Source organism: Pseudopipra pipra, chromosome 8 (assembly GCF_036250125.1).
Source record: "Pseudopipra pipra isolate bDixPip1 chromosome 8, bDixPip1.hap1, whole genome shotgun sequence".
Classification (NCBI taxonomy): domain Eukaryota; kingdom Metazoa; phylum Chordata; class Aves; order Passeriformes; family Pipridae; genus Pseudopipra; species Pseudopipra pipra.
This window is the reverse complement of record NC_087556.1, coordinates 15205413-15227992: the sequence shown is the minus strand read 5'-3', so window position 1 is coordinate 15227992 and position 22580 is coordinate 15205413. Positions and strand designations below refer to the sequence as shown.

At 36.9% G+C, this 22580-nt stretch overlaps 1 protein-coding gene across 6 annotated transcripts in view; it reads left to right on the top strand.

Annotated features, from left to right (window-relative positions):
• KAT6B (lysine acetyltransferase 6B) overlaps positions 1-22580 on the top strand; it is a 108828-nt gene that overhangs the window by 52963 nt on the left and 33285 nt on the right. For 3 of the 6 annotated variants that reach the window (XM_064662659.1, XM_064662658.1, XM_064662660.1), the window contains exons 3-11: positions 889-997; positions 7128-7243; positions 7408-7489; positions 8483-8615; positions 11859-12787; positions 13732-13853; positions 15307-15422; positions 16376-16517; positions 19538-19699. In XM_064662659.1, coding sequence (XP_064518729.1) covers positions 889-997; positions 7128-7243; positions 7408-7489; positions 8483-8615; positions 11859-12787; positions 13732-13853; positions 15307-15422; positions 16376-16517; positions 19538-19699 — 1911 coding nt within the window. The remainder of the gene's footprint in view (positions 1-888; positions 998-7127; positions 7244-7407; positions 7490-8482; positions 8616-11858; positions 12788-13731; positions 13854-15306; positions 15423-16375; positions 16518-19537; positions 19700-22580) is intronic. The other 3 variants (XM_064662662.1, XM_064662661.1, XM_064662664.1) reach the window with 2 other exon arrangements.

The window sequence follows — 22580 nt, the reverse complement described above, 5'->3', positions numbered from 1 at the left end:
ATTTGAGTATCCCACTTGGGAGAAATAGTTGCATATAATTTTGTTGCAAACCTGCTTACAGATACTTCCACATATTCATTAATCCATTAATATTTTGGATGTTGCAGGTAAGTAGTTTCATTAAAGCTCCAAAATGTAATGCAGAAACTCTTTAATAGGTATTTAATCTCTGACAGTTTGTCACATAGTGGATTAGGAGAATGGCAAGTAAATTTGTATCAGTTCTGAAGTTCTTCTCTGCGTGTTGCTTCTGGACATTGAAAGATTTGCATGGGGTTTATTACAATTGTGTAGCAGAGCTGATGGGACTCATCAGACTGGAATGGGTAGCCCTTGATCTGTTGAATCCAGTGTTTTTACCCTAAAATGGTAGTTGCAGAGGGAGGTGTGAGTTGTATTGGATTTCCAAGTAATAAATTATGTCTTAAATATGAGAGGTTTTAATAAGTTTGTGTTCTTTCTTAAAGGAACTATATTCATCTGTAATAAAGACCAGTTTATGTGTTGATCTTTGAGCACTATTACATTTGAAGAACAAGTGAATGTGTAGTGGAGTTGAAATTGTGTGTGCAAGAATAGTGTCATAAGTTGTAATTTTTCCTTGTTTTTGTTAACACTAGTCTTGTATTGGAGACATTTATGTGGATTAGTGCACAGGGTTGCTTATTACAGGCCAACTTAAGGTTTATGAAATAAAATAACATTTTTTATAAAAATATGAAATAAAACTTTGTTATTCTGAAGTTAGCAAAGGGAATGTTTGTCTTGGTAATTAATATATGGTATGACAAAATACAAGGTAAAAGCCACTGAGGCTGGTGGGTTTTGGTTGTTTTGTTGTGGTTTTTTTTTTGCTAGCTAACTCTATCTGTTTATTTTTAAATCTAGCCACGAGCTGATCCCATCCCGATATGTAGCTTTTGTTTGGGAACGAAAGAATCAAATCGTGAAAAAAAACCAGAAGAGCTCTTGTCTTGTGCAGACTGTGGCAGCAGCGGTAAGTTGGCTGAATTTACAAATACTAGAAATGTTCATATTTAAGTATGTTTTAAAAAAATATTTTAAACTTGTGAGCCTCATCCTGTCTTTGAACATACGTAGATTGAGAACCGAAATGGGTGGAGTGGGGTGTGTAGAAGAGATTGGGGGTTTTTGTTTTATTTTCTCTCAAATTTTGTCATCTGGATAACTAGGGTAATTATAAATGAGAGGTGTGAATTCATCTTTATGTTAAAGTACAGATCTGAGTAAATTAATAGGGAAACCACACTTGTGAAATGCAGGAATTGTTTGAGATCTGTGTTGGCTCTGAAAACTCAGTTTTGCATTGTGACATCAAATGACATCAGGAATTTTGCTTGCACAGATTTGCAACATTTCAGACGATGAGGAGTAATCAAAGACTGTGTAGCAGTCTTTGCTGCTGCAGATCTGCATTTTGTTATAAAATGATTCTGTTACTCTAGTGGGAATTTGAACAATGTTTCAAGTAACATACTAAAGTAGTTGGGCACTATTACTTGTCAGGCACAAGATAGTGACACTCTACTGCTTGTGTGTACCTTGTTCCTATGTGCTGCAGCAGCTCTTGCGAGTCTGTGTGGCTGTTCTTAATGCAGGTGCTTCCCCTAAGGTGAGCAATGGGGTTAACTTGGAACATGAAATATTGTAGCACACTTACTTTGTGCAGAGCTTATTGCATGGATGATACCAAGCATGTTCTTGGCCTGGATTATTGCTGGTTCACAGAGGGATTTGGTAAGAAACTTGGATAAATTTCTACCACAACTCTATGCCATAAAACTTTTTCTAAAGCAACTCTGTAGTTCTGGATGTGAAAATTCTCTGATCAGTTTACCTATTCTTAAAAAATCCTTTGTGGAAAAGAGCTATGTTAGAAGAGGAGTTAATTGGTACAGTTTGTCAGTTAAGTGCACTGCTTTTTTTTAGCTGTGCCAGTAAAAATACTTTTGCTCCCAAAAGCTTGCAGCTGCACTGGGAGATACTTTTGGTAAAGCTTTGCAGTGTACACTATCCCATCCCAGCTCCGAGACAAAATAGCTATGCTGCTTAAAGTCAGAGGCTGCAATACCCAAGTGCTTGGTGCTGCCCCTTTGTGCTGGCACCTTATATATAAACTTGCTTGAGGGACACATATAATTGAAATGCATTAAGGTTAATCAGTTCCTCATTCCAGTTCGGTGCAGAACTGTTACCAGCTTATATGCCAGAATGAAGAAGAGGGAGGTGTTTGGGAGGAGCATGAGCAGAGAAGCAGTACTATGCTACTTTGAGAAGGCTGGAAGTGAAAGTAGAGTTTTGTTATCTTTGAATTTGGAGTCCATGTCTATCATCATTTTGTAGGTGTGCTGAAGATAGCTATCATAGTGCCCAAGACAGAGTAAAAACAAAACTGTGTGGATAAAAATGTCTTTTCAGTTCATCAGGATATGTTTTTGTCTGTGTGCTTCTTTATCTGTCACCCCAGTAGTTACTTTGTATTTTAGCCAGTGTATTTTTTAATACATTTAAACCAATTATTACACTCTGAAGTAAGAAAATTACTTTTTCACCCCAGTATGCAACAGCAAACCCCATAGATTTTAAACTGTCTTCCTTTAGTGCTTTATAGGTTTCCTATATTTTCAAATCTGTTTTCTGATATTTGGAAAATTAATAGGATTTGTGCTTGGTTAGACTCTGGTGCATAGAGCTTACATTAATCAGGTGAGCTTAGATACTGGCTATTCTTCTGTTGTATAATAATCCCCTGGTGGATCTGAGACACTTTAGAACTGGAAGTCTTGACTTTCATGGATCAGCTTCTATTTGAATTAACATCGATACATTCTCTCTGCCTCATTAAGACTAAATTATCTTTAATTAGTTCCTCAGATGTATTAGATATAAAGAATGAAATGTTGAGGCTGCCAATCAGTTTGCTGGATGGTTAAACTTTAGCTACTGGTGCCTAACTAAAATAAAAACCAATCTCAATGCAATTTATAAATAACAAAACTTCACTCAAGTGGAGTTTTATTGTAATTGAATTTGTAATTTTGCACATTGGAGTGTATCTCAAAGCTGGTCTTGCTGTCTAACAAATAGAAAAGAAATTGCATGTTGTGCACAGCAAGCAAATTGTTCAGTTGATCAGAGATTAAATTGCAGTGCCCACTACTGGCTTGTCTGTTTTCCTTTTTTGTTTCTGTGTCAAGTTGCTTTTGTCTTTCCAGGTAACGCTTATGCATTCTGAAAGTAGAAACTAGCTGGATATCTGCACGTTTTTGCGGTATTTGGGAGGATAAAGTGTTTGGGTGGTGGAAATGAAATGCAGTGCTATGTCACTTTGCACAGAGCATTTTCTGAAGAAGATGAGGGATGTCAGACATGAGAAAACAAATCCCATTATGAAAGTAGACATAGCTCCTCTTGGTTTTTGTTATTTTGTTTTGCTGGGTTTTTTTCCCTCCTGCTTTTTCCCTGCCTTTTGATTTTGAAAAATCAATACGCTTGGGAACTAGAATCAAGCTCTACTTCTGTTTTTCCAGTCGAGATGTGCAGAAGCAATTAAAGAGCTGCTGCTGACAGATTTTTTTATTAGGGTGTTAAGTTGTAGAAAGAGGAAGGAAAAAAGTTGAGTGACTGGAGAACTATAATAAATATTTTTAAAAGGGTGAAAAATAGCTAATAGAACACTTTTGGGTACTGTCCTTTCACATGTTATCCTGAGGAGGCAAGAGGGTTACTGATCAAAGATGGGTAGGAGAGGCTAGAGAACAGAACAGAGACGTTGGACTCAGGTCAAGAGGAGTAGGGACAGAAAGTGTCTGGAAAGAACTGTGCAGAGATTACTCTCTAAATGAGATTTAGGATATGCTTTATTAATGAGGGAATATAGGAATTGCCTTAATTATTACTGTCTGTGTAAGGATGCTGGCTAGTTGGATAAAATGAATTGCTAAGAAACCTGCAGGTGGAAAAACCTAGTACATCCTCAAGGTAGGTGCTCTGACCATCTCTGCTTGTAGCTAAATAGTAATAATGCTTTCTACCTGAAAGGTTGTCAAACACAAGTTGAGGTGGGTTTTTTGGTGTGAATATATTATACGTTAGTTCCCAGCATTTGTATCAAAGTTAAAAATAACTGGAGATATTAGCATAACTAATTTAGCACAGTACTTAATCATAGTCACTGATCTAATGCTTGTTCTTTTTAAAGACTAGTTGTTTCATCAAATCTTTTAATGAATAAACAAGGCCTGACTTTGTGAGGTGGGCAGGTTAAAGGAGTCTTCTTCAGTCACCAAGGAATGACACATTCAGTTTTGACTTCCTGATCACACCTATTTCTGCCACATCAGTGTATTGTGAATCTTAACCTTTTCTAACAGGGATGGATAAGAATGAATTTTAAAGTGTTTAGTTTTAAAATAAGCCTATATGTATTCCTGGTGGAAATTGCCAGCTTTCAAAGGTCTAAATTTCCAGTAATCTGCTAAGCTTGTGCGATACGTTAAAATATTGATGCTGCTGAGGTTTAAAAGAAAGTCAAGTGATGGAACCAAGAGAAATTACCAGCTGAAACACTTCCAAGTAGTGCTGATAAATCCTGGCAGATTTATCAGCTTCTGGATATGGAAAAGATAGTGTGTTTTTTATTTCAGTTTAGATTAGTTAGAGCTGAAATACTGCAAATTTTGAAGCCCAAAACATGCTTTCCTTCAAGTCTTTCAGATTTAAAGAAACTAACTGTAAAATCAATGAAGGGCACAGTGACTTTGTTTAATTGACTGCAGAAATCTGTTAAACTATGAACAGTAGTTAAACAGAGTTCCTTTTAAAAGTGAAACTTGTATTGTTTACCACTTCATGTCTGGGAGGCATTACCCTCTACTTATTATTGTCATATTTGCACTGTGTCACTTTGGTCTAAAATGAATAGTGTAAGTATTATCCACTGTTATAGATCAATACCATATAGTGTTTTGAAATCTAAAAATTTCTATGCTGCCTCTGCTAGTGCATACCTAGGAAGGACAGTGAAAGAATATGGCAAATGTATAGTGATGGTTCTTATTTGCACCCTTCCAGCTTCTAGTTAGTTACTTGTGGCTCAAGGACTTGGAGTTGCAGGAAAAAATCTTCGTATTTAATACCAAAGGGATTTTTTCCTTGAATTTTTGTCCAATAATAAAATCCAGCACTTAAGGGTATTAACAAATGTATTAAGCTGTGTAATTGCTTGAATGAGAAATGCTGCATTGGTAGATAACTGAGAAATAAAGTAACACAGTTACACCTAATCTGTGCAACCAGTGGTTACCAACCAGTGAGAATGGATGTTTCTAATGCTTATACTCCCCAGTTATTTATTTAAAACAAAATTAAAATGAACAATTTTAACTGCAACTTTCTTGCTCCTTGAAATAAATCACTTCTATGCAGGGTAGATAACTGGAATTAAATATACTTACATGGAGGTGATTGGGTTATGATTACACTTAATGTGTTCATATAGTTAAGTCATGGTTCATGAAATAAGTCTTTCTTTGATATTGATTACTAATATCAACCACTCTAGGGAGGTTTTTTCTTATTTCTTAGTTAAGTTTTATTGAAGGGAATAGTGTATCATTGAACTCAGCTATATAGTTACAGTATATCTGTCATGTTCAAGAAAAATAGTTACTTAAAGTGCATGCTCAGTTTTAATCACAAAAATTAGTTGATCTATCTTAAGCTGTATGCTAAGAATCAAATGGCAATGCTTTTTCAACATCTTTGGTTTTGAAACTACTCTTTGAGTTTATTACTGATTGCTCTTCACTAATAGATTATATTCCTGCATTTTATTTTGAGAATAACAAAAAGTGGATTAAGCCTTGGGTACGTGGAATAAAAGGAAGTTAAATCTGAAATTTGCACTTATTCAAGTGGCTTTTGCATTCCGTCAGTTGTCTTTGCCTTTCATGCCTCAGTCCATTAGAAGACAAAAATAGCAAATGCTCATGGATTAGACTGTGTTCTTATTTGTAGTGTTTTTAGCTCAGTCCTGGACTGAGAAACAGTCGCTGGAGAAAGTCTGAATCACCGTGACTAGGCCATTACTAGAAGAAAGCGTGCATGCCAACTCTGACAGGGAGAAGAAAGCACCTTTCATGTGCACCACATCACTGCAGCCATCTATAAGTGCAGCATGGCATCAGGGATTCTTATCTCTGACAACCTGTGGGTTGATGTTCTTGATAATCTCTGAATATAATACTGTCAAAAAGTGTTTCCCTGGGAAGGCTTATCCCTTCCTATTTAGCAGTGCTTTTATCTTTCTGGATTAAGGGTACACTCTGAGGTTGTTGAAGACATGAAAAAATGACTGCCAGTATTGCCTAAGGTGTTATATGTGTTTAGTTGTCTGGTGGATTCTATTAATTGGAAAAGTCATGTAGGCCTTCAAGGCTACTGCGAAAAGAGGATGGTCCTGCTAAGGAATAAATTACATTTTCATGGGAGGTGGTAGTTCAACTACTTACAAGCCCCTGACCTCCTCAATTTTAAATCTTCTGTTGCAATAAACTTTTCTTGTGCCAATTGCCAGATTAATTTTTTTCCCTTCTTATTACTCTAAAATTTTTCTTTGTATATAATTAAGCAATAAATTGGAAAAACACATATAGTTTGACTATGAAGTTTCTCTGGTAGATACTTAGTATTTTTAGAAAAACAATTAATATGGTTTTATCTAAATATTTTCTCTTTATTTTGAGCTGCTAAGAAGGGGAGTGGGGTCAAGTTTGTAAAAATATTTTTTTCAGAACCAATGGCAGTTTAATATGCTATGGAAATAACATAGTGAAAATAAAAATTCAGTTTTAGGTGCTTGTGTAGACCATTCACAGGTGTCAGTTACAGTGGAAATCAGTTTTGTACCTGTCTTTGAGAATGGGTTTCATGAAAGTTATTCTGTATCTCTATATGGAGTAGTAGGTGAGTTAAGTAATGTGTAGCAAAATCCTGAAAGTAGCTGGTGCTTGCAGGGTTCTGGTGGTGCCGCTACATCCTGTTGAACTTAAAAATCAATCTAACCAATCCTAAATCTCAAGCTTTAAACACTTTGGTTTTTTTAGGACATCCATCATGTTTGAAATTCTGTCCTGAGTTAACAACAAATGTGAAGGCCTTGAGATGGCAGTGCATTGAATGCAAGACATGCAGTGCGTGTAGGATCCAAGGCAAAAATGCAGTAAGTTAGATTTGAGTGTTACCTGACTTTTCTTTGTTTATAGTAGCTTTATAATTAGCACATGTGCAAATACAAATAATTGATGTACAACTTCAAGCAATGCTGTATTAAGTCTTTTTTTCCTGTTCCTCTTCTCCATCCCCTCATCCCTGCCCGCCCTTCAGGATAACATGCTTTTTTGCGACTCCTGTGATAGAGGGTTCCACATGGAGTGCTGTGACCCACCACTATCCCGAATGCCAAAAGGTGATCATGAAAATCCTTTCCATGATACTACTTCCCATTTGCAGTCTTTTCTTATGTTAAGTGACCAAAACCTCTCGAGCATGCTAATTTGTTATGGGTTTTTTTAATGATAAACACTAAGATTTCATTCATGTCAAAGCCAACTTTGTCATTATGTGAGGACTTTTTTTCTCAGGAAAATAATAAAGGTGTGCATTCAGTTGACCGGATAAATTCACTGTGTAAATGAGTTGTTGGCCAGTCTATTGAAGGTGAAATTTTAGACAGGCTGTTAAAATGCTTGAAGTACATATATTGACAAAGAAATCCTTAGAGCAGATGGAAGAGACTATCGTTCATGCCTTTTGTAAGAGTAATTGAAAAAACAGACAAACGAAAAAAATGCATTTGTCTTCAGGTTTCCCGATCTCTAGATTTCTGATATACAGCACCACACTTTTGCTCTCACATCTTTATAGCTTTGCCTATTTAATTTTAAAGTTACACTAAAGAGTTTTTTTGAGTTCCTTCCCTCCTACTTCTCAGTCTTACCTACAATAGTGTGTAAGCATGGCCAACTAATGTTAAAAGGGTGCTAAATTCAAGTTGTTGTAGATTGAAACAAACATACCTAAGTGTGATCTGATATGTTCTTCAGCATGCCCTAACCTAGATTGCTTTGTAACACACATGTAATTTTTTTCCCCAATCTTAATTGTGTTTGAAGATCTAGGTAGTTTACGGAGGGACAAGCTAGAACAGAAATTCTAAGAGCCCATTTGCTTATAATGTTTTCTGTGGTCCTTGTTGCCTCTTGCTTTGCCCTTTCCTTGAGCACTTTGCTTTTAAAATGGGTAGAAGTGGATGAGGTTTTTTTTGTCCAGTTCCCCTTCTTTCTGTCCTGTTCAAGAGCTAATTTGCTGACTGTGTATATACTTGGCATGTATCGTGGTAGGCGCATGCAGTACAGATTAGATAAACTGTGTACAACTAAACTCTTTTTCCTTTGTGTAGGGATGTGGATTTGCCAGGTCTGTAGACCAAAGAAGAAAGGGAGAAAGCTGCTTCATGAGAAAGCTGCCCAAATAAGGCGACGATATGCAAAACCTATTGGACGACCGAAAAATAAACTAAAGCAACGAATGTTGTAGGTTTCTCTTGGGGTTTATTTCTTTTTATGTTTTAGAGAATGTAGTCAGATAAGAGTTGGATACAGCTTTAAGTACAGTTTTTAACTGTATTTCAAGTTGGGGAAAAGAGATGACAAGTGATTTAATACATGTGCCTTTCAGCCCAATGGCCTTCTGAATTATGCTAAGTGCTTTTTGTGTCACGTCAGAAGGTGATAAGAAAATTCCTGTAACTTAGTTTTTCAGATCCCATACATTTTTGTCAAAAATTGTACCACAAACAGATGCAAAGGAATTTCTGTATGATAACATATGCCACAGCTATATTTTAAGTGTAGCTTCAAATAATTGAAGTAGGCAGAGAATCTATACTAAGTGGGTAATAACAAGGCAATTATATACAACTTCAGGAGACTGTTCTGCTCAAAGACCTGTTCAAAAACTATATAAAAATTACTTTTTTTAGTTAATATTGGCTCACAAAACCCATTCCAGAAAGTATACTGTGCAACTGCTACAGAAGTTCTGGTTTCAGTGGTGCTCTGGAAAAGATGATTACTTGAATTTTGCTGTTAAGCTGCCACTGGTTACTAGGAAAAGGTTGCAATTCCTCTTGCTTCTCAGGACTGTGTTTGTCTAAGACAAGAGCATGCTGTAATTTCTTTGGTGTTTGTCTTTCCAGGAAACACTGTAGTTGGACATTGTAAGGCTTGTTTGGAGGATTGTTTAAGTAGCGTTTGAATGCTGAGTTGACATTGCACTGAGTGTTAAACAGGAACAGGTTCTGTGTGTCGACTACGTAGCATGTTGCCCTCTATCCCATGTTCTTATCCACGTATGCCTTTCTTTCCTCCTGTTCAACTATTATTTAACTGTTTGGCTATGTCAACTCAGCAGCTTTCTGACTCTATGAACTACTCATTCTCTCATGTGATTGTTACCCAGCCGTTTTTCTCTATGGTCTAAAAACCTGTCTCACATTATCCAGAATTGCACGATAGCTACTGTAAAACTTTGCATTTTGCAAAATAAGGATTTTTGAAGCCAATAGAGCCAACGTGAGAAAATAGAAAGAAAAGTACTCACAGTACAGTGCACTAGTCAAGTTTGATGTACCTGGTGCTGTGCAGCTGTATTCTCTTTTCCCTTTCTCTCTGCCAGGATCTTTCATCTTGCCTTTTTGGTCCTCATCCTAAAGTTCAGTGTATGTTGCTCTAGGAAAGTAGTGCAGGATGAGGATAAAGTGTGGCAGTACGTGAAAGTAAAAGATCTAGTTGTACTGGCTTGTGAGAGCATGCTGTTAAAGGAAGAGTGGGTGAAACATTGCTTTACTTCTCCATTTTCCTCCTGAATAAATAACTTAGGAACTTGAAGGTTGAAAATGTTGTGAAGGTTTTACTGTTACATTTTACTATTGATATTGAGCCACAGCTTTTAAAATGAACATCATGCTGAAGGATGTGGAAGTTGTTTTAGTATTTGATTATGAATAATTTCATAAAGGTTTCCTTTGCGGTGTATAAGCATGTTAGAGGAGTACTTTGGGGAGCTCTTTGTATTACTTCAATGTCTAATATATTTATATATATATATAAATAAAGTAATCTTGTATTGGAAAAATAGTGGTTAGGAGATAAGACTTTTCCTCATGAAATCCTATTTAGAAGTGATTGCAGGGTATAGAACACAACAGTGCCATACATAAAAAGTGTGTGGTCACATGAAATGCAGGAACATTAGCCAATGCCACTTCATTCTTGTGTAGCACAAAGAAAATCTGTCCAGTAGGACTGGAATAATTTTTTGCCTGTTGACCATGTGTAGGAAGCTCTTCACAGACAAATTACTGTGTAAGATTAACTTAAACCAGGTGTGTGCTGGCCTCTGGCACCACTACATCTGGTAGTGAGAATAGGTCTTGTGATACACGTAAGCTTATGACACCAAAGGATTCAAAAGACTTAGAAGTTTTTTGGGTTTGTTGCCTCTTAGGAGCTAACCAAATTTAAGGATGTGTGGGTGGAAAAGGGACTACTTCTTAAAATGATGGGCCTTTGGAGTTCAGTAAGCCAGATGGTAGCCCTAGGCTGTTAAATCTCTAATTAGATGTAACCTGTTGCAATTAATTACTTCAGTATCTCAATTAAGAAGGCAAAAATCTGTGGAAGAAAATTTTCCGCTGCAAAGTAAATAAGCTGACTTCAAAGAGCAGGATGGAAAAGGGAATGAAAGAAAGCATGTGATGCAACTATATAGCTTTGTTTGCCTTTGTAATTGGATCATGCATCCTGATAGCTATTTCTTTTACTGCAGATATTTTTAAATGTTCTGTTTCTATGTGCTAAAATATACTATTCAGTATTTCTCTCAGTATAGTTCCTCTCTTCAGTCATTAGCAACTAGTTAAACCTGTAATTCTGCTGTCACAAACGTTGACTTTCAGTGTGCCTTTTTTATTCCTAGCATTTAAGTAAGATTCTCCACTGGTTTTGTTTTTTTTAACACCTTCCATGTTAGGCCTGAGTAGTTCATGGTTTTTCTATAGACACACCTTCTTTACAGTTTTACTCTTTCCTTTGCCTTTTTTTTTTTTAATATTGTTAGCATTTCTAAAGAAAACAGAGTGTATTTCTTTGGTTTTGTTTTAATCCTCTTAATAAACTACCTTATTTTGCTTTTAGGTCTTTGGTGATAATTTTTACTACTAGTGTTGGCATACATAATCCAACAAGAGTGGGAAAAATAGCAATTTCTTGAAAATTGACTGCATTGCTTTAAAGGACTAATAGACTTTCTCTACAGTTTAAGCAAATGTAGTCTAAAGTTAAGTGTTTTGATATAATATATTAACACTGAAAACATTCATCTCCTTTGTGTGTAAAATAAACTATGGTGATGGAGCTGTTATTCTACAGACATGGTGCATTGATATTTTTCTCCAAATAAGCACACTTTGACTATGCCTAAAAGTAAGTGGGAAGGCTGTATACTTGGAAGGTCTTGCTGTGCCAGCTGCTTCCAGTTATATGTATTGTGGACTATCTTTTATAGAAAAGAGGGGAGGAGGAACACAAAGGAAAAGGAAAAAAAAGTAGCTTGATATTATGTCATAGTGTGAAATGTATTTCCAAAGTGTGTATGTCTTTAAATTTCTTTAAAGATTTTTAAGTACAGTGGCTTAAGTAACTTATATAAACTGTAGGACTTTTTGACAGTAAAGATTTCTAATACTGATTTTTATTTTTCAAATTTTTGCTTAGGTCTGTAACCAGTGATGAAGGATCCGTGAATGCATTCACAGGAAGGGGGTCACCTGGTAGGGGTCAAAAGACTAAAGTCTGTACCACACCTTCATCTGGTCATGCTGCATCTGTGAAGGATTCAAGCAGCAGATTGCCTGTTACAGACCCCACTCGGCCTGGTGCCACCACCAAAATCACCACCACCTCCACCTACATATCTGCCTCTACACTTAAAGTTAACAAGAAAACCAAAGGGCTCATTGATGGCCTTACTAAGTTCTTTACACCATCACCTGATGGTCGCAGATCACGAGGTGAAATAATAGACTTTTCAAAGCACTATCGTCCAAGGAAAAAGGTCTCTCAGAAACAGTCATGCACTTCTCTTGTGTTGGCTACAGGTACCACACAAAAGCTAAAACCTCCACCTTCTTCACTTCTACCCCCAACCCCCATCTCTGGTCAGAGCCCCAGTTCTCAAAAATCCAGCACTTCGACTTCTAACTCTCCCCAAAGTTCTTCCAATCAGTCAAGCATACCCTCCTTTAGTAGCCTTCCTAATAGCAGTCTGCTAAAGGGACTCTTTGATGGACTCTCTCATATCTATACCACTCAGGGACAGTCTCGAAAAAAGGGTCACCCAAGCTATGCACCACCCAAGCATTTGTGTAGTAAACCAGAATTATCTTCCCCATCACCATCTAATAGCAATTTCTATGGAAAGAAAGAGGTTAGGAGTAGGTTTATTTCTCATGCCTGTGCCTCTGGATGGGGTGTGTCTAGAGGACATGCTTTTAAAGCAATTGCTCACCTCAGGAGAACAGCTTTCCTTAAAATGCACAGGACTCTAAGCAGATTAAAGTATAAAGTGACCCCTCAGATGGGGACCCCCTCACCAGGGAAGGGGAGCTTGACAGACGGAAGGATTAAACCTGATCAGGATGATGGTAAGCAAAGGTCAAAGCGCCAACCAAACCTGCGTCCCGTCCAAAACCAAAATTCTTATATTGTCACATAGGTCTTAGCTATTTCTCTTGTTCTTACTTCACTTTCATACAAAAGCAACACAACTTTGACCTTTTATCTAATACTGACTAAATCTCCAAAACATTTTTGGTTTTGTTTTTTTTTTTTTTTCTGACTAATACCACACCACCTTTTAATTATTTTTTGCATCTGTAGTGACACTAGGAGCCCCAAATGCCTCCATAATGTTGCTTATGGCTGTGTAGTACCGCATGAGTAGCCACTTGTCATGCTACTTTCTTGTTCTTCTCCTGCCATTTCTCTGGCAGTAGTGCTGTCATCATGATTGTGTGCTGTCAGTGCTTATAATGGTGGGCATTTCAATTCATTTCCCTCTGCTCCATTGCTTTTTCATGACCAGTTCCATCGTGCTAGTCTCCACAACACTTGATCTTTACTGCTGTGAACTACCTTTTTTATAATTACTTTTATTTAAGAAAACAATACATTTAATTTATTGTGTTTGAATGTAGCTTAGCATTGATCTCCAAATTGTAAGGGCAACTTTTTTGCTCTTATATTTATTTTTACCTTCTAGAGTACACTGGAATTTATCAGGTGGCATAGTTCTAGCGATAGAATATACTTCATGAGGTTCAAAACTAATTTATTAGAACTGGACTATAAAGGCTTATACAGACAGACAAGCAAATAATAGCAAATACCAAAAAATAGCTCATACAGCAGCAAACTACAAAAGAAGGGGGTAAGATTTCACTTCTGTTGCTTAGTAATCCCACATTCAGTTAAAATGGGGAGTCATAACAGCTATAGTTACTATAATCCTATTTAGGAGTATCACTTTGGTAAGGCATATGTAACCTTCATGTCTGTGAATAAACTTTTTGCTGGTTTTAAATAACAGATACTGAAATCAAACTAAGCATCAAACAAGAAAATACGGATGTGTTTCTGTTGGGAAGCAAGGACACTGTTACACAGGAGGATTTGGAAGTATTTAAACAGGCTCGAGAACTTTCCCTGGAGGTAAGAATCATGTTGCATAAAATGTGGTTATTTCTATAAATAAAAACTCAGTTAATTTTCATGGTCTGTTCATCTTCATTTTTAATATATTCCTTTTTATCTAATATATCATGCTTGCTGTGAATTTTATTTGGGAGACGCTATAAAAACAGTTACCTTCTCCTGAATAGGAGACAAGGTATGGTCTTGGAATGGGTCAGATGGTAAGTTACACCTAGGATAGATTTTTGAAAGATATATTTGAGCATTTTGGACACAGGACTACAGGATTTAACATAGGGTTTAAAAGTAGCAGACATCCAGGTCAGGATCCTGGGTCGATGTTGGTCAGTAAGAATGGTGATTTTCCTCTGCAGATAAAGCAAAAGCTGTGAGAAGTTAAGTCTGTCCCAGAAAATGCTGTTTGTTAGAAAACTGGGTTTAGTCAGTTCGTAAGTTTATTTTACACGATTACTTACCACACTTTCAGTTTAAATACTTTCCAGTTTCAGTGAAATTATTTGAGCTGAATCAGACTAGTGAACCAGACTTTTACTTTTCTTTGTCCATGAAATGAATAACCAGTATCTTTGAGAACCTGGGTCAGAAGTTTGGTGCATGTAATGTTTCAACTGCTGCTTTCTTAAAATGGTATCATAAATGACTGTCTTGTGCTTTTTCAGTAACAGAATTCACTTAATTTTTTTTTCAGGTTTAGTGTACAAGTACTGACATTACCTTCTGTATGGGTCCAACGCAGTGACGTTTTTACATTCTTCATTCAGAGCATGTTAACCAACAAACTCAAACTGAGTTTAAAGATTCTGTTTCATTATTAGCTTGTCCTTCTGTTTGCTCATGGAAATAGTTCCCACCTCTTGCTTTCTTTATCTTTGATATGCAGTCCAAAAATGTTAGGTGGTAAGATTTCTATAATTTGTGAAATTGAAATTGCTTGGTTTTCCCCACCTTTCTTACTCTTTTGTTTTTGCCAGCCCTTTCGAGTCTAGCAGTCATTTTCTGATCAGCTCAACTGCAATACATCTGAGATTAGTGTGTGTTAGTATACTGTTGACTGTTATGACATAAATTCCAAGGATTGTACGAGTGTTGTGCTGATACCTTTGCTCTCATTATTTTGACAGAAGGACAGCTTTGAGTTTGAATCAGAACAGTAGAGAAGTCCTTGAATTAGATGCTGTGGGAGAAGAGCACTTGAGGCTCTTGTTCCTCTTATTTGGCTGGACCATGAACTATTTATTTGTATCCACTTGTAAACACTGATCACTTACCTTCATGTTTAGCAGCTAGAAAGAAACTTTTGCTGTTTGTATTTGCTGTTTGCAAACTGTCCAACTTTGAATCGCTGAAGCGTCAGGTTTCTCATGCCTTCAGTGGTGAAAATGATGATATAAAGCTAAAGTTTCTTTTACTTTTTCTGTAACTAATATTTTCTTTTTATTGCACTTGACAGAAAATTGGGTGTAAAAACACCGGTGAAACAAGTGGGAGATACCCTTCAGTGATTGAGTTTGGAAAATACGAGATCCAGACTTGGTACTCTTCACCTTACCCACAGGAATATGCAAGGTAGCAAGTTGTCAAGATTGCATGGTTGGAATTTTTACTGACGTGATAATTCTAATTTATTTTCTTACTCTTTTGTAACTATTTATAATTTTCAACCTTTAAAAGTAGATATGCCATTTTAATTATAAATTACAAAACAAGAACTATTAAGAATTATTATAATTATTCTGTAATTATAAATTACAGAACAAGAATTCCTTTTTAGCTAGTTCTAATCAAAGATGCAATAAAAAGACTGAGGTTTTTTTTTCCTAGTCCTGCATAAACATCAGCTTGCACTGTGTATTGGTGTGGTTTTGTTTGGAGCTTATTTTTGTTTATGCTTTTGTTTTGTTGCTTTTGTTTTCATTTATCTATTTGGTTTTGGCTAGTTTGTTGGGGGGGGGGATTTTTTTTTTCTTGTCTTAAACCGTTGCGATTACTTATATCCAACATGTGGCCATTTAGACAAATTAATCTTGTAAGAAAAAATCATTTCCTAGCCTTCCCCAGATGAAAAATAAGGAAAATTAAAGGGAAGGAGATCCCCTGTGTTCTGCTTTGTGCCTCCTTTATCTGCACTTGGAACCAGAAGGGTGAAATTTGAGGTATTACTCCAGTGTGCCTACTTTGGTGGAGACCACAGCAAAAGCTTAGGTGGAATGTGGGAAGGGGGAAGTAACTGGGATCTACTAGAGGCTGGATCACAAAACAGCTGACCACACCTCAAATCTGTTGAATTAGGTTCACTGTGATTGGTTGAATCTGACCTTTCCTATCTTCCTTTTCTGATGAACAGTGTGTGAATGTTCAATCATTCACTCTAATGTTATATTTATTTAGTTAGTTATGCTTAAGCAGCATTTACTTATGGTACCTTATATTTGAATGGGGAGAGCTTTTCATTTGTGGTAACTTTGTTTAGAGAATGTAACAAACTTTGTGTATTAAATATCTTTTTAATTTTCATACAGATTACCAAAGCTTTACCTGTGTGAATTCTGTCTTAAATACATGAAAAGTAAAAACATTTTGTTAAGGCACTCAGAGAAATGTGGCTGGTTTCATCCTCCAGCTAATGAAATCTACAGAAGAAATGACCTTTCAGTATTTGAGGTAGGTTTACCAAAAATGTAAACTTTTTGGAAGTAACCAGTTTGTAGACATTGCAGACCAATTGTAGAACTAGTGAAAACTTTAACATGCTTAAATACTTCCTTGGAGATTGTTCTTATACTGCAAAAACAAGTTCCATCTTCCCTATTCAGTTCTATCCTTTGGGGCCACGTTCTTTCATGATTCGTACTTGTGCTTCATGCATTAGCCAACCTCTTGCTTCCATTGCTGGTCTGCCTTTCCCTTCTCAGCAAAAGTACCTTTTCCACCCATTCATTTCTGGCTATTTGAGTGTCTTGGGTATAGGGAGAAGGCTAATCATAGTGTCCGTGCTCCCAAAGTAAAAAAGGAAGCAAAGCAGCTTCTCGTGTGTTCTAAAATCATGAATGTAGCTGCTGGGTGCTTTTGCCTTCCTTTTGGATGTTTGAGAAACCTGGCCAAAACCATCCTGGCTGGGTGGTAGAGGTTTAGGCCAACTTTGGCCAGAACACACTGCCTTTAATTAATAAAAAATTACATATCCACAAACTCAACTCTGGACTTATTAATCTAAATTATTCTCTTGGGAGATGACTTCTTATAAGTTTGAGGTTTTGTGGATATCCCGGACAATAGAATTCTGTGTTTCAAATAGCATACCTGCACTTATATAAAACTATGCATTAGCCTTCACATTCCTGTTTCTCAAGCATTGTTACAGATAGCATTAACAGAAAAGGCTGCTGGGGTTACTAGGACTTCTTTTGAGACTGTTTCTCAACAGCGTTATTTAGATGTCTGTATTGATAATGTCTTTTTAAAACCAAATGTCAGATTCTGCTTCAAACTTGTATTTTCATATTGTTTAAGTGTCTGTTTTGCTTGATCATTGCCCTTATCTGTTCAAACAGTGGTAGATGCAGTCTTGAAGTTCTTACTTAAATTAGAACAAGATCTTAGTATTTGGTTCACGTGTTTGTGTTTGTACTATTAAAAAAATAGCTATTTGCATCAAGGTTGCTTCTTTCCTGACTTGAGCAATTTTTATAAATATTGTAGATCTGCCAGCAAAGGACTTATGTTTTAAACAGACTTAACTCTTTTTCTGTCAAGAAGTGAAATTGTCCCAGTCAGTCTAAAGTAACTTTATTTTCTCTATTAAGAGGTGTTAAGAGCTGTGCAGCATACAATAGGCAAATTGTGCTTTCCCATTTATTTTCATTGACTACTCCCGACATGTAAATAAAAAATTCTTTAAAAAATAAAGTAAAGTACAGGGGATGGGGAGGTGGGGAATTGCTGCAAAAAGCACAGGACAGATAAGGTGTGTGTGAGAGCAACGTCCCAACTCCACTGCTTTTATCCCCTTTCTCTATTTTAGGTGCTTCAGTAAGCACTTTTGTTAAGCCTTCTGAAATAAATGTGGTTGGTTTGAGTTTTTTTGTTTCCAAGGTTAGTGTCGATTGTTACTCTGATTACTGTAGAAACTTAGTCATTAGTTGATGTCCTTCTTCATAGATCCTTTCAAGAATTCCGTGCAACCATTTTCTTTTCAGCAGAATGAAGGGTTTGTGATTTCCTTCGTGCTTTATGTTTTTGAGAGGAATAGAAATAAGTTTGGCATTTTGTGATTTATGTACCTCTGCCCAGAGCATGACTTCAACAGATTTGAGAGAAGACTTTGACATAGCTCACTGCTATGCTGTAGCCAGGAAACTTTTGACAGATGCTTGCTTTTGAGCTTGCCCGCCCCTCTTTTTTCCCCACTTCTCACATTTAAAACTGAAGAACAAGCTGTGTTTGCCTGAAACTTAAGTTTTTTTACGTTTCTGTACAAATGTTCTTACTGAAAAAGACAGCTCACATAATTTGCATTTTCAGGCTTATGGCTTAGCCAGTGGCGATTTCTACTTTCTAAATGTTCACATTTAATTTGCACACTTGCTAGTAAGTGTGAAAAGTAACAAAAAGCACCTGGAAAATACAGTGTGCTATGAGAGCTTAATGTATTTGATAGGTTCTTAAGAACTGTATGCAAATTTATTCTGCTGCATTTAGGAGCAGTGAGGGTCCATTAAATGTTGAGGTTTTTTAATCCAGTTAATGCACCTATACTACTGAAATAGCCTTAAAATCCCTAAGTATGTCCAAAAGGTTGGATTTTACTCAGAATTCTAACTAGGATTTGTACTCAAAACAAATTAGAATAGAATATGACTTCTTTTTCAGCACAGTGTGCATACCATTTGTCTGCCTCTGTGAATGAAATACAGCTACTGTCATTATCAAAGAACATCATACAAGCAAACCTTTCTATTAGGAAGATTATTTCAAAAATGCTGTTGCTTTTGACTGAGCCTTCCTTTTCAGGGAGTACCTAATTGATCTAGGAAATCTGCATCTGTGTCTGCCGTTTCTGTAGCTGAGTCACAGCTTGACTCTTTACACTCGTAATATACCTAGACTAATTGTAGTATTTAGCCTGAAAATTTACTTCACTCACTCAGTAGCGTTTTAGTCTGGCATGGAAATTTTGTCTTGTCTAATTTATCCAAAACATTGAAGCGATTGATATGTAATTTGCTACTCATTTATTGGCATTGCACCTTAAGGACTCAACATAATACACTTCATTGTTTTGGGGTTTTTTTAAGTTGTTGTGCACACTGCCTTCTAGCAAACCACAGTTTAATGCATTTTAACTAGTGCATTTTGGTTTGTTGTATGCTAGTCATTTTCATTCCAGGAATAAAGTGAAAGAGGTCAGTCTATCTTGAACAATTAAAAGGTGAAGTTACTTTGTTTAATAAATCTGGGTACTTAGTTACATAAAAATGCGAAGTAATTAGTACTAATTGGAGATTTCCTTCTTAACAAGAAACTGGGGCATTTTTCTTCTGAACCTGAATGTGTTTTATTGGGTGTTTTTCCCTAACACCATACTATTCACATTTCTTTCTAGGATATGATTGATTGAACAAGTTGTTTTGTCCTAACTTGTTGGTGTCTTGCAAGTAACTGCATCTGTCTTGCTTTTCTAGGTTGATGGAAATGTGAGCAAAATTTATTGTCAGAATCTCTGTTTGTTAGCTAAGCTCTTTCTGGACCACAAAACCTTGTATTATGATGTTGAACCATTCCTCTTCTATGTCCTTACAAAAAATGATGAGAAAGGCTGCCATTTAGTTGGATATTTCTCTAAGGTAAAAAGAAAAAAAAAAAGTGGGTTTATTTAACGTTTGTAATTTCCTGTTCCCCTTAATACTTGTGACAACAGCAAGGAAAAAAAATTGCAAGTTAAAAAAAAATAATCAGAAGCTTGAAAACCTCTTTGTAAATCTTAACTGTTATGTGTCTCAAATACACTGTACTTGGCTAGTGATGCAAATTGAGAATGCGTTCAGCCACGTGGTTTTGGGTGGTTTTTTTCTAGATTTGGGTTTCTTGTTTATTCATTTGTTTTGTTTGTTCCCAGAATGTGTTGTGGTTTCAGTTGAATATTTAAATCTTTCTCCTGCCCCTAACGTTTTTGCATTAGTATGCCAAATCTAACTTGTAAAAGTTGCAGGTACTTGGAATGTTGATGTGTTTTCAGGGCTTGAGGCCAGCAGTTCAAGCTGGCTATTTAGATGTAAATTGCCAGGGATGTTCCTCTTTTGTGTACAGTGGAATCTAATGCAGTTACTTATTGCACTGATGTAAGATTGCATTGCTTAACTTCATGGTGGATGTCTTGCTTAGAGTGGATGCCTCTGGTTGTGGCTGAATTTCAAGTAATAGGTGGCTGCTATATACAAAAATAATACTTATGGGAACTATCTTGACAAAGATGACCAAGAAATACAGTGTAGTTAGATGTAACTGCAACAGGAAAAGCTTCCATTGTCCATAATTTGCCAATAAGGGGTGGGATGAATAGGTGCAGTTACTCAGAAATTCAGTACTTCCTGCCCCTAGTGTCACCACCTCCTATTGACCGTATAATTTTCTTTCTTGAAGAAGTGATTTGTATGAAGATAACACTTTGGAAAAGTCCAAAAATCTTGTCAGATTACCTGGATATTGTAAAGTAATCTCTTGGATGCCTGACCACATCCTTCTGAGAGGTGGGCTTTGCTGGAATTAAAGTAACAGTGAGGCATGTAGGCACAATTTACACTGTTTATGTCAGTCAGAACTTCTTGTGTTTTAAAAACATGTCAACTTTGATTTAGGCACATTTTCTCCTTTTCTTTAAGGTAAAGCAGGTTAAGGTGAGTCTCTTGATTTCCCCCCCCCTTATCATAGAATCATTAATGTTGGAAAATAACTCTGAGATCATAGAGTCCAACTGTTAACACAGCACTGCTGTGGTCACTACTAAACCATGTGCCCAGGTGCTACATTTACAAGTTTTTTGAACATTTCCAGGGATAGTGATTCTACTACTTCCCTAGGCAACCTGTTCCAATGCTTGATAATGAAGAAATTTTTCAAGGAAGAAGTTTTTCCTAACATCTAATCTGAACATCCCCTGGTGCAACTTGAGGCCTTTTCCTCTCGACCTGTCACTTGTTACAAGGGATAAGAGACTGACTTACTAGAGTCCAAGTAGAACACATCCACAGCCTTTCCCTCATCCTCCAAGTGGGTCACCCTGTCATAGAAGGAGGAACCTGTCAGGTTCGTCAGGCAGGACCTGCCTTTCATAAACCCAAGCTGGCTGGGCCTGATCCCCTGCTGTTCTGCATGTGCAGTGTGATGGCACTCAAGATCATCTGCTCTATGACCTTCCCTGGCACTGAGGTCAGGTTGACAGGCCGGTAGTTCCCCAAAACCTCCTTCCACCCCTTCTTATAGATGGGCTTTACATTTGCTAACAACCAGTCACCTGAGACCTCTCTGGTTAACCAGGACTGCTGGTAAATGATGCAGAGTGGCTTGGTGAGCTCTTCTAACAGCTCCCTCAGTACCCTTGGGTGGATCCCATGGGTTTGTGTGGGTCTGTGTAGTACAGCAGGTCACTGGCCATTTCCTCCTGGATCACAGGGGCTTCATTCTGCTCCTCATCTCTGTCTTCCAGCTCAGGGGGCTGGATACCCCAAGGACAGCTGGTCTTGCTATTAGAGACTAAGGCAAAGGAGGCATTAAATACCTCAGCCTTTTCCCCATCCCGTGTCACTGTTTCTTGAGAGTTTGGGAAGTCTGTACAGAGAAAATACTTAACCATACTGCAGAAAACAGGAAACCTTTTGAAATATGGCTTGGGTATCTGCTCTCACAGCTGAAGAAATACTTGGGAATGAGCATACTGGCATGTGATCCTGTCAGTATCATCACTGGTCTAGTGTCATCTTATGTGTGGAGGCTGAAGTGATAGTGGGTGTCTTAAACTATACATGTGCTTACCAGTACTTCTTGTCACTTAGGCTGACCTGGATATTTTTGGTTGGTTTATTTCATCTCCCTCAAAACTACGTATCACTGATTTTTAGGGTGTTTTTGTTGTTTGTAATCTTTTAAAGGTAACATGGCTTTTCCTTTTTATCAGTAGATTGGAAAGAAATTGTCAACTTATATAGTTAGAACAGCTTCCTAGTTCAGCTTCTTCCTCCTGTTGTCTTAATCAGTGTGATCATTGCCTGTATATAACTTTATTCAGTCTGAAAGGGCTTTTGCTTCTGAGCCTTGATTTTTGGTTCAGTTGAGAAGCATTCAGCTTTGAAAAGTTAGTGTATTGCAAGTGTAACTTCTTAGTTCTGCAGGTATGGGGTTCCTCCCCTGCACCCTGACCACATACTCATTCAGAGAGAAGACAAAATAAAGATGAAAACCAGCAGGCACTTAGTGTAACAGTTGTATAAAATACAACCTCACCATGTGTATGGATATTACATTCCATTTTTATATCCTTGACAGAATGGTCAGTGAAGCATGAAAATATTTCCCTCTTCTTACTGGCTTCCTCCTTTACTTAAACTTCATTATGCTGTTCAGACAATGTATTTAATTTTTAAGATGCTGAGTAGTTAACTAATTAAAAAATATTTTGAAGGATATTTCTAATATTTCCTTCTTACAATTAAATGTTAAGGTGGAATTATT